This window comes from Ischnura elegans, chromosome 1, assembly GCF_921293095.1.
Source record: "Ischnura elegans chromosome 1, ioIscEleg1.1, whole genome shotgun sequence".
NCBI lineage: Eukaryota > Metazoa > Arthropoda > Insecta > Odonata > Coenagrionidae > Ischnura > Ischnura elegans.
In genome coordinates, this window is record NC_060246.1 from 103,912,626 (window position 1) to 103,930,458 (window position 17,833).

Consider the following 17,833-nt stretch of genomic DNA (forward strand, 5'->3'; position numbering starts at 1 on the left):
TCATTTTTAACTTTTCTAGTGATATTTACTGACTATCGAGCCATTTTTTTGGAATGCATGGTTTACCAGAACCTCTGTTAGCTCGAAGCCTATTAGGTCAAGTAGGCTAGATAATGGGATCATTATCGTCCTCACTTGAGTGTAGGGGAGCAATGGAGCAGGAGCGCGTGGCAACGGGATATCCTCTCTAGTTCTTCACAATGTAATAGGGAATGAATATATTTTGGCGTAGACATAGTTTATTATTGATTCAGAGAGCTCAAATTTCCAAGGGCTGTAGAAGGAAATCGCAGAGGTACAAAAATAACTAAACTCCACTTCCCATAGAGTATCTCTATTATTTATTGCTCCCACTCTGGAAAATTGAAGGCTAGGATTCTTATCGAGACGCATAAAATCGTTTCAGGCTTGATTTTGTGGAATATTGCTATATCCATGATAAAAATACAAATGGTAATTTCCACAATATTTCATTTAACACTCAACGACCGACCGTGGTTTCAACACTTTGTGTATTTTCAAGGTACCTAATCAAACCGATTTGGTTTTTTGACCAATATTTCAGACAAACACTTTGTGTCATTTTCAAGGTATCCAACTGATTTGGTTGGATTATCTTGATAATGACACAAAGTGTTGAAACCATGGTCGGTCGCTGAGTATTAAATTAAATAGTGGAGAAATTACCATTTGTGTTTTTATTGTGGATGTTCTCATCGAGGGCTGCTTCTAACTTTTTAACATACCGTACTCCACCTTCCTATGCTTATTTTTTCAAGGATATGGGATTTATGCATGATTCCTTTGTGGAATTTACTTTGAAGTGCGACAGCAGCTCGGATTTTATACCCAGCAACTTTAAAAGTTCATGATGTAAAAGGTGAACAGGTGACATTGTGACACCTTGTACCTCGATTTCAGACCAAAATTTTTAACATTTAAGTTTCGCGCCAAGGAATGCTCAACATTTTATTTTAGGGAGGAAACTCACTCAGTCAATTTGAGCGAACCTGCTTCGAGGAAAATTCATCCGATGTAATAATTTGCTGCTCTATAACTACGCCTACAGCAAGAAGAAATCCGCCGTAGGAGAACACGATTACAGTCAACGCATTGCTCACTTCTTTGCCATTGATTTTGACTTCAATAACACTTCAACGAGCTTCATCAAATTTATTCACAAACAAGGGGGAGAGGTATTTTCCATTAAAGACACTTCGACGGCTCCTTATTGAATCTTGCGCACTGAATCTAGGTCACGCCACTGAAAGCAAAGATCAGCACTGAAATAAATCACGAGAGTATTAAAACGTATGCTCGTCGTTAAGTCACTCCGTGCACTTGAAATTCGGAGTTTATAGGTCGTGGAAATGCATCATAAAAACTATAACCATATTTAGTTCAACCTATGATAAATTTAGCTGTCGACGGCTAGATCAAAACCACTAAAACCAGAATGAGTTGGTCCAAAAAACACGGGTATTTAACGAAGTTTCGACTTATTTACCATATCATTATGCAATTATTTGAAGAGGGAAATTCAAAGCGGGGCTGCTTATTATGAAATCATTAATGCATATAAAGATATGTTCATTACATTTCCAAATTTTTTTGATTTTCGTACAGAATGAGAAACTAATCATGGAATTTTTGTGATCACGTTAAAACTAGTTATTACTGGTCTATATGTGAATACCTTAATGCATCTGTGTATAATTATATCCCTATTAAGGATTTTGCTTATAAAGATAATTGTCCATATTTAATAATGATCAAAACGAATAGCTCGCATAGGCCATTTCCAATTTTGGACCTTACTCTCACACACTAGTTTTATCAAAGACGCGCTACTGGCAATGGCTTGGCAATGCCATATCCTCGGGTTCGAATCCCAATGACGGAAGCGAAACTCGTGTCATCAGTTTTGGACGCTTCACTACATGATTAACAAAAGGTCGGTACTTTGAGCAATGGTAGGCAATACAGGGCGGAGAAATATTGTGTCACAAAATTTTAACCCTAGATAGCTGATGTCAGTAGGAGCCAAATTACTTTTTATGTTTGGGTCGAAAACGCATTATATTTACGTATAAAATCGTTTCAGGCTCAATTTTGTGGAAGTATGCTATATCCATGATAAAAAAACAAAAGGCAATATTTAATTTAATCCACAATCCAATAATTAATCCACACTATTTAATTCAACACTCAACGATCGACCATGGTTTCAACACTTCCTTGAAAATGACACAAAGTGTTGAAACCATGGTCGGTCGTTGAGCGTTGAATTAAATAGTGTGGAAATTACCATTTGTGTTTTTATCATGACATTATTTTTAAATTAAAGAAACTTTGAGCCAAGCGCAGCGATTGGCCGAGTGTTTTCCCTGTTGCCGGATGCTCCGGACAACTCAAGACTTCGAATGATGCCGGACAACCTGAAGGATTTCGGTATGTATCCAAGTCATCCGGCAACAGGGCATACTCGCGGCCAATCGGGGCGCTTGACTAAAAGTTGATGTACTTCAAAAAATGGTGCATTTTCGGCCTAAAAATCATCAGTAATTTTGGTTCCTTCTGACATCAGTTATTCGGGGTCAAAAAGATTAGTGAGACAATTTTCCTCCGCACTGCTTGTACGATCCAAATTCCAATCCTGATGGTGGCGGAGATTGTTCAATGAAATTCCGATCCCTGCTAGCGTACCGTTTAGAGGGCGCTGTAAGTGTAGCATCGGGTTGGATTTTACTCTATGGCCATTTGTGCATTTCGTTTGGAGCAGATATACTAGCACCTCGTTTCTCTCCACCCTTCCCTTACAGAAATGGCGCGAAAGACCTAAGTGGCCTGTCGCTTCCTCGGAATAAGTAACTGTAATAATTTGAATCTCGAAAAGAACTTACTTTTGATAGAAATTGTCCACCGATACAATGAACCGGCATCAAACTCACTCAGTAATTAAACCTGTAGGTTGGCTTAGATCAGGGAGGCATGGGCGTACCCAGCGAGGGGTAGGAGAGGGCTGCGCCCCCCCTAGAAGCAAAAGTAAATTTAATTCAGAAGGAAAGTTTTGAACCAATATTCTTAAAATCTGAAAAAAACTAAGATTCGTATAGAACTTGTTATTAAAATAAAAACATTTTTCGAGATAATGATGTAAAAAACTAATAAAGCGCTACTTTAATTTTCTTAAAATTTTGGTTTCCATAACCTTTTCTGTGTTACAACTTGAACGACCTCGCCTTGCCCTCCTCTCGTTTTGATTCTGGATATGCTCTTGCAGAGAGGGTAGAGCTTACCCCAGACTAAGCCACTGAAATTCGAAATTCACGCATTCAGCGTACTTTCACACTCGTCCCTTACCGGAGGCCATTTCTCACTTCGAGGATTTTCGTTGGTAAGCGATGACTTCACCCGGGCTTCGAACTCGAGATCTTTTGGTCAGCAACTCAACGCTCCAGCCACTGAGTCACCCTGCTCTTAAGAACGCCATCAACTACTACTTTAAAAAATCCCGCATAACGGTGCGTCACACAAACAATTCTAAAAATTTGCGAGTCATTCGCGAGCTTAGCAAACGGTCACGTTCACCTTCTGCAAAATCAAATATTTACCGACCATGCTTCTAAACACTAACGCTGGATGAGCTCATGACCCAGAGAATTGGGAGGTTCTCATCAATGCGAGTGCGGGCACTTCCAACACTCACATGAAATTCTGCGAAGGGAGCACCAATAAAAAATGGATCGATAGGACATAAATTCGCTGCACCAGGAAAATTCTCTTGATTGGCGAGCTCTGAAGAGGGCTCGAGGTATAAATATTGAAAAATTGGATTACTTTCGCCATTCATCTCCATGAAAATTTTAAAAAGTTGAAAAACCAGCTAAATTGATTTGACCTCAGCAAAGACCACACTTACATTGTTCGTTACTTATTAAAAGAATGACACTATGCAATGATTCAATAATGGGAGTACGGAAAAATTGGAAGCAATAAAGGTGGAGTGTTTTATAAAATAAAAAAGAGAAAATTGAACTTATAAACTTACGATACCAGAAATGATTGAGAAAATTCAACACTTGGTACTTTCTCTCTGGAGTACGCAATAGCGATGACGTTTTTCCATTCGCAGAGAGACAAATTTGTTCGTTGGAAATAAACACAACAACCCGTATCGCACGATAATGACGTCTAACTCGTTTGAAAAACATAAATACATGTAGTTTTTTCAGTTGGCTCGACATCTTCTGCGCTAATTACAAACAGACCTTATTTAATTATTAGTTTTTTTAAATTTAGTCTTAATTAGTTGGAGTAATTCAAACATTAAATATGTAGGGATTAATCCAATTAGACACGAAATTAATTCAACCAAAACTTGATGACATTTTCTCTTTTCTGCGAGGGCAGCTTCATGGACAAAAATGGTACATTCTCAAGTTTTCAAAGGTCCAAATTACTTTACGTAAAATATTACAGGATTTAAATGATTCCCCAAACCATTTTTTGATCGCTCTCTCGATGGCTTCTACAGGAAGTCATATCATTAGTTTAACGGGAAAACATCAAATCATCGTGGAGTGTCAGAGGATAGACGCAACAGGGTTAGTTGTCTCCCCAGAAAATGTATCGCGGGTAGTAGCCACATGGGAAAAATTTCGGGAAGGACTGGAGCTCTGAGTAATGCTAATATCAAATTGAAATTCATTTGATTCCTCACCAGTAAATCTTTCGTGACGGAAAGTTCATCAGGTTAAAGTTGGGGTCCATAACAGAGATTAGCTGTTGCTAACATGTGGAAATACGCCTTGAATTACCTTTATGTCATGTTGCCCCGTCGTAATTCTCCCTGTGCCATTCGAAACCACGTGTATGGAAACTGAAAGATTCGTTGGGATACAATGGGATTTCAAATAAATAGGGCTACACTATTTCCAAAATATATAACGCGACAAACCTATGTGTGATGTTCACTTCACCACCAAGGATGGTGAACTTTCAATTGACGGGAAACCACGAAGTCACGGAACCTAACCACACCCTGACATCTCCGCGACAAGGAAGACCACTTCATCGTTGATTCCATCCCTTTTTTGATTTTATACGGCGAGTTTTTCTCATTAACTCCCGCTAACATTAAGACTCGCATGGAATAAGAAACATCAGACCTGCTTTTGAAACTAATTTTAAGAATATTAATGACGTTTTGTCAGTTTCCATGAGAACTCCGGCATTGTTAAGAAATCACATCGATGTCGGCCTCGGCACTCAGTTGCCGCATACCCATGACGAGCACTCGTCATTTGTTTACACAAGTCACACGTCCATTTGAATGGGCCGCTTTTGTTGAAAGCGCCACAGCGTAACGATAGATTGTCGTGTGGAAGGCTTATAATATTTGGAAAATGCAGGGCCGTCTTCTCCTGAGGTATTTCCCTATTAGTAGAAATGCATTTTAGGAGTGCGTCGACTACAGGGTCATTTGAAACGCTCATTGCTCCTGACGTACAGGAAGCTTTTTTTTCGTTTCGAGTATTCAGTATAGAAAGATATCCTGACGATTGTTATTTCCAGAGTTTGATTTTGATTTTCATGATGTGGAGGATCTCGTGTAAATTCTGATGCAAATGAATAGAGGTAGCGAAAATAATGTCTATATAAGTTTTATACGCCCATTTTCTGACAATATGGCCAATTTGGCTTCAATCCTCTGATCAACGAAAATGCAGGACAGTGGTAACAAAACATTGGATCATGGGCTTGACCAAAATAAGGAAACAGGGCTGGGTTGAGCTTCCCCTTCAAAATAAGTCCAACTATACTCTCTTTGCTTAAAAGAGTCAATAATTAATAGGTTATTTGCTGCTTTTGATCATTCCCACTGTTTATATTTTAGAAACAGTATTACTCTCCACGTATTCGTGTCTGTGGACCGCATGCTCAGCAAAAAAAAAACTTTTATACGAGATACTTTTGTGCACAAATAATCGGGTCACCAAATAAAGGCGGCTCCTACACTATTTCACCGGCATTTTCATTGCACTAACTGTAACAGTAGCCGATACAGAAAAAAACTCGAGGGGGGCGCAAAAGATATCTTGATTTACCTATTACTTTTATCCAAGTAAAAAATAATCAAGTCACATGCGGAGTTTAAGAATATTTTAATTAAATTTATTAAACACATATACAAGACAATGCCATCTTATGATATAGACAAGTTATAATTGTGGTTCTGCAATGTTTGGCAATACGGGCTGGCCCGCAAGGGGGGGTGGGGCGCGCGCCCCTTGCGCCCCCATCTGTATCCGCCACTGAACTGTCAAAATAATAAATAAATACCAATCTTCTAGTTTTGTAGGCGATATAATTTTTTGTCGTGGGCTGAATGTGTAGGACGTAATCCATGTTGCCTCTTCCTAGTAAAAAACGAAAATATAGTCGAGAATGCGGTTAAACCATAATGGAGGAACCTTTATTCTCTGATCAGTCTCCATGCTTTGTGAGTTTTGACTCGTTCGCGGGGCTCAAGAAAAGGCAACTCAGGTTCAGTGAAATCTTGTGCTAAAAACAATATAAATTCATCACAGACCCTCTCTATTGCAGAATTAGCATCATCCTGAGCTGGGAATCTGGGTTGCCTTTGATCCATTATCATCCTACCGAACCGTCCGAAATTCATTTCGCTAGAAAAGGCTCGTATACGAGGAAAATGATACACCATCTGGATTCACGGAAATGACTCGCACGCCCAGCAGTCGATCCTTATATCCCACAGTTGATCAGTTTTCCTCGCGGGTTTCTAGGAAGTTCCATGGACAATAGAAGCAATAAATTACAATCCCGCAACTTCATCAAACGTCTTTCAAACAATACACTATCCACAATCGTGCAACAAATTGAGGTTCAATTTGTACTGGAAAATTTCATTAAAAATATCCGTTAATTTCTTGGGATTATACGGCAATAATGGGAAATACGCCCTCCCCCCCACCGCCACTAATACTCTACATTTAATATAAACATCGACGTGACTAAGCGAAAACTTCATATAAAATGTTATACGCTTTGTCACGACGAAAGCAAAAATTGGCGACAAAACCGTTACTCTGCTAGAGTTATACTAACACAGTAATTAAAGTAAGAAAACGTTACTTTCACCCTAGTGAGTATACAAGGATTTTCTTACACACAAGAAAAATTCGGTGGGTTGCCCAGCTACGTACTTATTGATCGTGTCTCTGCCATTGAAAAAGTAGAGGCACGTTCAGTAATGCGAAGAAATAATTTCATCAGCTTTTAAATTTGTCATTAAAGTTTAACGAACTATGAACTAACGAACAAACTACTCGTTAAGTAATTAATAAATAATGATATATTTAAGGTAAAATTCATCCATGATGCAACGTCACAGTGATTTGAGGTTTATAAGTAAAGCAAAGATGAGCTAAGAGATATTTGAGTGAGGCTGAGACGGTAACTTTTAAAATTTTCATTTTCCGTGTGCAACAATCGGTTTGGCTTTTTCATACTGATAAAATGATAAATCGTGTATATCAATGAGCTCAAGATAAAATATTGCTTGGAACATTATCTTTTCAATTCCTGGCGATTGTGGTACTCGGGCTCAGGGGCGCAGCTAGGAATTAAGGCTAGGGGGGGGTTTTAGGCGCAACTAATACTGGGGGATTGAGGGGCATGGCACACCCGCCAAGGTAAGCGAGAGGTGCGGGGGCCCTTCCCCCGAAAAAATTTTTTTAAGATAAATAGTCCAAAATGGTGAGTTTTACAGTTTTCTGGGGGATATTTTATTAATCCTTTCACTAGTCTAAAGGTAATATTAATCCAATTTATTAAAATAAATCCTACTTAAAAATTTCTCTGAGTTCTGTCCCCTAAAACCCCCCCTCGCTGCGCTGCTGCTCGGGCTATACACACAAGGGTCAATGAAGATGACTTTAATTTCCCCACCAATAACGAGAACAAAAATATGAATTAAAAATAATTTCACTGAATAAATTCCACGATTTACGCCGTAATTTTATGTTGATTTCATTTTCAATACCCTTAGGATTGAACCAATGAGTAAATTAACCGCAAAAGTTCAGTTCTTCAAAGCGTTTTTTTATTCTCGAGAAAATGCCATTTACTTCGTATCCAGGTGGAACGCCCTGGAAACATATTTTTGACGCTCTCTCTGAGACGTTGTCGACTCATCAATATTTATCTCTTTCGCAGGCTGAGGCGTTGCTTCGGACGAAAAGCTGTGAGTCTAAGACGAAAAAGAAGATAAGGAGTAGTGTGTCCAGTGCTTCCGGGCTCCGGACAGCGTTCTGATGGGGAAAACGGAAAGTAACGGAGACCGGGAGGTGGTACTCGTCACAGGTTAGTTTTGAGGGCATATGACCCGTCTACAACGACCGTAAGTCGTATGTTGGTAAACCTAAATCTTAGAAACGCAAACGAGTCAATTTGATGTTGGGTGAAATACCAATACCCGAACGGCTGAGTAAACATAAATATAATTTAAATCCATCAAGCAACACGAAGTACCTAATGACTGGAAAATCGCTAATGTAACGCCAATATTTAAAAGTGGAGACAAGGAACAGCCATCTAATTACAGGCCGATATCTTTAACGTCCATCTCTTGCAAAGTCCTTGAACACATCGTAGTCAGCTCGGTAATGAAACACCTAGACGCGCAAAACTTATTAATGGGAACTCAACATGGATTCAGGAAAAGCAGATCGTGCGAAACTCAGTTAGCGCTTTCCGCCCACGATATTTTAGACTCCGGGGAAGACAGGATTCCAGTAGACGCGATTTTTCTTGATTTCAAAAAGGCATTTGATAAAGTACCCCACGGAAAGTTAATAATAAAACTGAAATCTAATGGTCTAGACGAAGATGTTATTTCCTGGATTAGAGAATTTTTGAGCGACCGCGTCCAAAGAGTAGTATTAGACGGTGCAGTCTCCAATGAGGTTAGAGTCACTTCTGGCGTTCCTCAGGGTAGTGTCATTGGCCCACTCCTATTCCTTCTCTATATAAACGAAATTGGCGAAGTAGTGCAGAGTAAGTTACAATTATTTGCAGACGACGCTGTAGTTTACAGAGAAATCCGTTCCAGCAAAGATATAGATGAACTAACGAATGACCTTGCTGCTATCCAAGCTTGGTGCGATACTTGGCAGTTAGAATTAAATTTGGAAAAATGCGTCGTAATGAATTTCTGGAAGAAGAATAACTCCCTACAGCGTAACTATATCATTCGGGGCACCCAGTTAAAGGCAGTTGAATCCGTGAAATATCTAGGGGTTAGACTCAATAATGATCTATCGTGGAATAAACATATTCGAGAAATAAGTGGTCAAGCTAATCGTAAAATGGGTTTTGTTAAAAGAATATTAGGAAAGTGCGACGACAAAGTGAGAGAAATTAGGTACTTTTCCCTCGTTAGACCACATTTGGAATACGCTGCCAGTGTTTTGGGACCCTCATGAAAAAGGCTTAATAACAGAGTTAGAACGCGTGCATAGAAGAGCTGCCAGGTATGTGAAAGGTCGTTACGATAGTCTTGTTAGTGTAACTGACCTCTTAGATAAACTCGGATGGGAATCTCTATCGGACCGTAGATTGAAAAATAGACTAAACCTTTTAGATAAATTCAAGAGCAGTGTCTTTTCTGACGAAGTTAACCATATCTTGCGGACGCCAACTTACTACGGAAGATCAGATCATATAAATAAAATAAGAGAGATAGATTTGCAGAACAGACAGATTCCGAATGTCATTTTTTCCACGATCAATAAGAGATTATGACGGCAGCAATAGAACTCGTAAATAGATTGCATGACTTGTAGTGTAGCCTACTAACCTATGTAAAACTTAATGCATGTTTCTGAATTTCTATTCTATATTCTATTTCTAACAGCATATAGTAGTATAGTTTGTTATTATACGGGACGTTTTTTGGACGGTGTGGTGTGCATGTGGGAGTCCAAATGCATGCTGGTGATTGATCACCCCCTGCCAAACACCCTAGAGGTGGCTCGCAGGGTATTATGTAGATGTAGATATTTGTAATCCTGCCGCGTGAACGGCGGTGAAATATACAGGAATTGCCATGAAAAAAAAATCCCCTGGACCGAGAATCGAACCACGGGCCTATGGCTTTCCAGGCCACTGCGCAGACCACTACGCTATCCAGGTTCTTTAATTCCCATGACAATTATACCGAGGCTCAGGTGTTAGGCCCTCGCGGTCCATTAAAGATGGCAATTTCTCCCTCGCGTTGCCATCCTTAATGGACCGCGAGGGCCTAACGCCTGAGCCTCGGTATAATTGCCATGGAAATTAAAGAACCTGGATAGTGTAGTAGTCTGCGCAGTGGTCGGAAAGCCAAAGGTCATTCGTTCTATTCCCGGTCCAGGGGAATTTTTTCTCATGACAATTCTTGCATATAAATATATTTGTCATGTTGGTCAAGCTGTTAAATTTTATATCCACGATCGTGTAACGGCCTATGCATGTGTAAAAAGTCTTCGGTCATAGAAAAGAATATATGAGAAGATGTGCTGTAAGGGAAAAATATTGTTTCCAACTTCAAAAATATTCCATGAAGAGCCTGTTCTGTACTACTATTTTCATAAGCGGCACGAGTCAGGCAGTGCGTGAGCAACACCGATCAACTTACAATACAGACTAGGGTTAGCGAAGAAGACGTTAATTCGCCCTTCAGAAAAAGGAAAAATTTATTAATTAAAAATACATTCACTGAATAAATTGCATGATTTACGCCATAATCTTATTTTGATTTAATTTTTAACAGTCTTAGGGTGGAACCAATAAGTGAGTGACCAAACATGTCATGAACTGGTTCCTCAGAGAAAAATATGAGCGATAAGACACCAATGGTGAAGTGTATTAGGTGGAATATCTGTGTCCGTATATGGCCAAAGTAAACGTTTAAACCTCAGCCTTCTTTTGCATTCTTTCACAAATACGTACATTTTTACGAAAATATTCACTAAAATGTGACTGTGATTGGTCATCACCCTCAGGATTACCACAGAAAATAGATCTAATGAAGAAAGCAGTTACCCCATAAATCTACATCTACATAATACCCTGCGGGCCACCTCTAGGGTGTTTGGCAGGGGGTGAATTGGCAGGGGAATGGATCTTGAGCTACTTAAAGTCCTTGCTCGGAAGAAAGACCCTCACTACGCAGCAGCTTTGGCCAAGTTTTGTCACCATCTATGGTATCTTTCCGAAAACTTGATTTGTATGGCCCTCTTCGATGAAATGTTTTCTGACGATGAGAAAAGAGACATTGCGGAAGCAATCAGGGGTCTGATGATGACGCACCTCGGGCTACTCTTCCGCCTAATCGACCTATTGGTGAGCTGACTCTCGCTGACTTCGCTTCGAAAAATTCTGTGAAGTTTTTCAAAATTATTGGTATTTCGCCGACATTTTTGTCGCGAGATCCGTGCACATGGAAAAGTGACGTAGACTATCAGAAGGGCCTATCTATGGTTCAACACCTTAAGGCTGTTAATGATACTGCAGAGAGAGGAGTTCAATTAATAAAAGATTTTCTATTCAAGAAAAAATTGACAAATGATGAGGCTCATAGGCAACATCTGTTACTAGTTGTTAAGCGGCATAGGGAAATGTATGAAAAAAGTGGCAAAAAACTCTAGTTTTTCATATTGCTTGTTGTTCCCAGTGCTTTTGTATCCGCATTGTGACAGTATAATAATAAGAGAGCATTTTCTCTCAGAGGTTTCTAATTTTAAATCCCCCAAGACCCTTAGAGATAGGCAACATTGCATGAAATTTGGAAAACTCAAAAATTCAAACTTTGAATGCGTTTCGGCTGGGTCAAATATTGTCCGATTGAGCTGAAATTTTTAGGGGATGTTTTTTCATGCATTCACATAGGAAAATGGAAATGCCCCCTCAACTTTCAAACTTTCGGTTTTTTTGGGACACCCTAATGCAGCATGCAATTGGACTCCCACATGCACACCACACAGTACAAATAACGTTACGCATACTAACAAATAATACCACCATATGCTGTTAGAATGGCCTGGTGTATGCGTTTACAATAAAATAATGGAGTAATTTGTTTAGCTCATTTGAAAAAATAGCAATCATATATACAAGTAGATACATCCAATAAAATCATTAAAACAGTTTCCTGTGGTTTATTAGATACATTTCAAAAAGAAATACTGAATATAAATTAGATATCTTAACTAAACTCTAATTATTTTGAAGTGGCTCAGAAAAATCTGGATAATCGAATTCACTCTTTTATAACTCAGAACGATATGGCATTACAATCGATAGTCGTTATGGGCAAAGTAACACTATAAAGTATTTTGAGTATTCTTACAAATAACTAACGCAATAAAACACCACTTAAGGATGAGGTGCTAGAACAACTGAGCCAATTTCAGGAATAGAATGTCTACAGCAAAATTTAATGAGAACTTTTGTACACTTTCAAAAGCTTCTTGCGTACGTAGTTACGGAGGACGAAAATGCAACTGAACCTTGTGCGCTAGCATAAATGGTCCATTGGTCCTATCTCCGTATTCCTGAGCTTCATCCATTAAGATAATTATTTAAACAACCAGTAACCAATTCTTTTAAATTAATAAATCTCAAAGCTTCCATCGATTCATCCTGCCAAGTTTTGAGCAATAATTTACTCAGGTGGGGTCCCGAGCCTACTTTCCTGTACCTCCGGAAGTTCCTACTCCCACGAGAGGTTGAACAAGCATTACGAAAGGCTCTGCCCTTATCCAATCCACTTTCCTCAGGAAAACAAACTGAGAGTACATAAAACCACTCCCTCTTTTCAATATTTCATAACTTTTGATAAGTTCAAAAAAAAATATTACATAAAATTTTTGGGGGACGTTCCACGTATTTCCCACATCTCACGAATAGTCTCCACCAAAAATCATTGCGTATGTCGGCGAACGCTCGAAAAATTCAAAGTTCGTATATCCAACGGACATCGTAAACTGAGATTGTCTTCTTCCTTCATTGGTTCCGCTCAAACCACTCATTTTGTATCCCCTAGAATTGAATTACGCTGGTAGGTATCTTATCAACAACGATTACTTTAGGCTATTTTGATTAAGAACAGCTATACACAATAAATGAGGGCGAATGAACCCAGCAGCAGGATTATGGCTCCTTAGTTCGACTCCCTTCAATGGAAATAGATACTAAATCGAACACATCACGGCGATCGTGGTGATGGTGTAGATTAAAGGGATAAGCGACTGATCCGTAATCTGTAAATGGCACAGACTGCGCAAGTGAGGGTAGCGGATGGAGAATGTTGGTGGGCAAAGATTGGCCGAGGAGTGAGGCAAGTCTGTCCTCTATCGCCGCCCGTTTTTAACGTGTACGCTGAGAGGACGGTATGAGAGGCGTGAGATGAGTTGGAAGCTGGAGTAAAAGTGGGAGGATTGAGGTTGAAATCAGTGAGGTTCGCGGATGATAAGATGTTGCTTAGCCAGTCAGCGAGGGAACTTCAGGCTCTAGGGGATATGGCCGTCTTTAGCCGGCGATCGCTACTAATCGGAATCACCCTTTGCAAATGCAAGTTGAGCGGATTTGTAAACGTACAAACCCGATAATTTAATAGGGGATTACCTGTCTCACGATTTATGGATCGTTAACTAATGGTATACGACCACAATAGATGAAAAAGGTAAAACTACAAAATATGAATTATATTTGCCTTTCTTAACATTCTAAAAACAAAACTGATGACATGAGTGCAAGAATCAGATGATGAGCAATTAAAAAAAATCCACAATCATATAAAAATCCTCCTCCCCTTTACCAGCAGATATAGCCATTTTCAACAATAAGTTCCAATCATATCAGCCGACATTGTTGAATACTTATTTTCCACACTCTTGAGTTCAACAACCATTATTTGTTCTCATTTTTCTCGAAACTTCACCGCGGGTTATTATCTGGTTAACGTATTCTTCTTGCAGCCTTCAGTCTATGATTTACGTAGTGTTCCAGTACGACTGATATAATCATTAGAAACCTAAGTTGCTGTGAGAGACGGTAGAAAATTTTGTAACCTTTGCCGTAGTTTTCTATAAACATAGCGTCGAGGGCACAATATTCCCCCTCATAATTTTTTCCAGACACACACCAATTTTTCTCCCAGCACTTTTGCAATCAATTAATAATTATTTACGTTCTAGTTAATGTCCTTTGCTTACAAAAATAGGACATACATAAAATTCTGATAGATTGTGTTCGTCAAGTACATATTGTTTTGGTAAGTAAAGATTTCCAGCAAAAAAGACGCCAGAAAACGAGCGAGTTTCGATAGGCAAGGCAGTTGATTGAAGCTACAATTTTTGTTGAACGTTGGAGCGAGAAACAAGTATACCCAGTATATTTTCGTAAAAATTGGTCATTACAATCTCCTAATTGAATTTCACTAACTGACGGTGACAAAATAGGCTGTTCGAGTTACAATTTCTGGGAACTCCATATCTAAACTTGCATTTTTTCACTGCCAACGCGTGTTCAGGTCGAGAATAAACGTTGTAGAGACTATACATACCATTTTCACAAAAAAGGCAATATTCTATATATAATTTTCGTTATGCCATTGAGTTATAGGCAAATGAAGTTATAATTGAAGTGAAATTCTGATGGTTACATGAAAATGGCACAAAGGTCGTCTAAAATAGCTGTGAAAGTATTAAATGAAAAAACGTACGGAATGTATTATCAACATTCTGTGTGTGCTAATTTTGATTTTTAAACTCAACGGATATAACGTCTGTGATGACAAAACCTTTTTTTTTCATAATAACATACGAGGAAAGAGTTAGCTCTGGATCGCGCGGTAGCGGCTGGTTAGTTTTACATGAGCGAATCTATCGATGCACGCAAGACCTCATCGACAAAAACCCATCGTTCGCCAGGCGCATACCGTTATAACTCATTGAGGGAATTGAGGATGGAGGTCGGGGGAGTACCTGAGGAGGACGGCAGACAAAGGGTGCATTGTCCTGTGGAAGAACGTAACCATGGAGTTAGTTGGAAGCGGAGCTGCGGGTAAACCGGACGACCTTCGATGCTGACCGCGGTAGGCATGCTCGGGATTCCCCCCAGGTTCACATTTAACCGCCGCACGCATTCCTCCACCCCCGACCAAAATTTGTGCCTGCGTGTACCTTGAGATTCCTCAAATCTGTGATCCCTCCCGTTTAAACAGAAAAAGAACATTGCAATCATAAAAATTTTTACGAAATACTACTGACTTAATGTGATTAAAAATGCTACAAAATAATTCTTAATCCAATATTGTGAGAAACAACTATTATTTACGACGAATTTTCCTATGAATATTCGAACGTGATGAAAATGGAATGACGCCCTCCTCCATCATTTTACTCATATTCGTAAGAATCCCAGTGCACGTATCTGTGAGCGGAGCGTACTAACCCATAGTCCCCAATAAAAATTAGGATAAATAGTGAGCTTTACGGCTTTATGAGGGATATTTTATGAATGCTTTCAAAATTATATAAGTAATATTAATGCAATTAAGTAAAATGGATTTAACTTTAAAAAATGTCTGAGCTCTGGTAGGGGTTTATCCCCTAACCCCCCTCGCTGCGCCACTGGAAAGAATCACGAGTAGAATGTGACAGTTCGAGATGGAGTATTTAAATGAGCAAACTAATGAATAAAAAAGCAACAATGGGAGAAATCAATAACGTATACGACAAGAAAAACAGAATTTAAATAAAAAACAAACTTAAGACTCCGAGAAAATGAGTGAAATAACGCTTATACGGTAAAACGATGACTTAGGATGATGATGATTTAAAAGTAAGATGGACTGATTTGAAGATTTCATGATAAGTTAAGGATTTGGATAAAGATAAGGTTCAAGTAAAATGTTTTGAGTGTTCAATTCTAATTTTTGTAATTCGCGCTCTTAAAAAATGGCCAAAAAAGTCAATAAGTGAACCGAGAAATAGAGGGGCCTTCAAAGGTGCTATAAAATATTTATAAAAGTGCCACACCAAGGTGGAAGTTAAGCCATTAACTTTGGTGCGCTTGAGATATGGTTTACAAGAAGCATCCAAGCTAACTAGTCAAGGTCAAAAATGGCATAATAGACACATAAGCATACATTCCTATTAATTAAATTACATGAATACCCTGACCCAACGACCTCTTGACGTAAGCTTCCAACATGATGACTCTATTTGTATCACGCACGTGTTCCATATTTCTTAATCCCTCCTCACACGAGGTCAAACTGTTCAAATGAAAATTTATAGAAAACGCTGATAGGACAAATGAGCAAATTAAAAATACGGAATCGAGGTCAGGTACTTATTCAACTTACAAGTGACGCTGTTATGAGATGAAAGTCACTGATTGACATCACCGTTTCCATCTGATGGGATATTGAGCTGCGGTCTTAGCAGTAGCATTCCAGCCTTAGGCCGCAAAAAAAAAGCTTATGCCGGCTATGGGCCTCCTTATTCCCTCCCACCATATTCCTCACCTAGGTATACTTTTCGAGGGCCTCTAGGCGCGCATCATAAACCTAAAACATATTCCTATCCGCAGCGCTATTCCTACTATTACTACTTAATTCATAGTAGTGGGTTAAATTTGAAATAGACTAATGATGGTTAATATTAACGTATAATTATGGCAGTAGAAGAGTGTTTTGGGAATAATTTATTTATTTATTTATGTCACACCAAAAACAGCACTAAGGCCTTTACATTGGGCTTATAAACAAAATAAAAGAAATATTCAAGGTTATAGCCTTGAAAATTTTAGCAAAGATAAAAAAGTTCAATTTAAGCTGAAGGTAACTGTATTTATAATCGGTAAAGCAGGTAAGTAATTAAATTTAGATTTTTTTAAAGAAGTTAGAGTTTCCATTTGCCCCTTCGTTAAATATGTTCATTTCAGCAACGGAATTTTTATTCATGAGCGATTCCAACTTCAATATTCATGTCACTGGATGTAAATTTGGTTTGTAGTAAAGCGGCGAAAATAGATCCGCTTCTCTTAAATATTTACGAAGTGCCTACCAGATAAGAAAACTAAAATGATGACCACGTATCTTTTGAGCGGTTAAAGTGATCACCCGACGTACGTTACTACACCATATAAAATGTTATGACAGCTTAAGAATTTCTCATTTCGCGTAATTTGGTTATTTCTCACTTCCTCACTCACGATGAAATACGAAATGTTCGAGGAAATTAAAATAAAATCTAAGTTTTGAGATGATTAGCCAAAATATTAATTGCAAATGACGGCATGCACCCTCGCTACAGTGGCGCTATCTGGAGAGGCATTATTCTTTTTGATTCTTATGCATGCAATATCTTCCAAAGAAACGCCATTACACAATCAACAATAAATTGGCTGAAGAAAAGCGCAAGACCAGGAGATATTAGGGACTAAAAAAAGGATTGGAAGAAGGATTAGGAAAGAATTGTGGCATAAAATATGAAATGGAAAAGTTAACTCCAGAAAAGACATCGAAGCAACTAAGAAACAATTCAATTTCAATGTAATATGTGCTGCTGTTTGCTCTTGAGTTCTTCAGAGGAACGAGGAATGGCGTCCATTGCGCCCTATTTTTTTTCATTAAACTCTCCGGAGCATTTGAGCTAATTTTTTTTATTTACCGCGGCCGTTGCCAGGTGCTACGGGGTAGTCCGTGTCTCGTGCCAAGAGAGCAGTGATTGCTTCTCCAGATTGCCATTCCCCCTCC

The 17,833-nt window shown here is 38.8% G+C and overlaps 1 protein-coding gene across 1 annotated transcript in view; it reads left to right on the forward strand.

The window, feature by feature from the left end:
- Positions 1-17,833, forward strand: part of LOC124167557 (3 beta-hydroxysteroid dehydrogenase/Delta 5-->4-isomerase type 1) — a 58,123-nt gene that overhangs the window by 15,262 nt on the left and 25,028 nt on the right. Inside the window, exon 2 of the mRNA XM_046545524.1 lies at positions 8,242-8,388. Within this exon, the coding sequence (XP_046401480.1) occupies positions 8,340-8,388 (49 nt within the window). The 5' untranslated portion in view covers positions 8,242-8,339. The remainder of the gene's footprint in view (positions 1-8,241; positions 8,389-17,833) is intronic.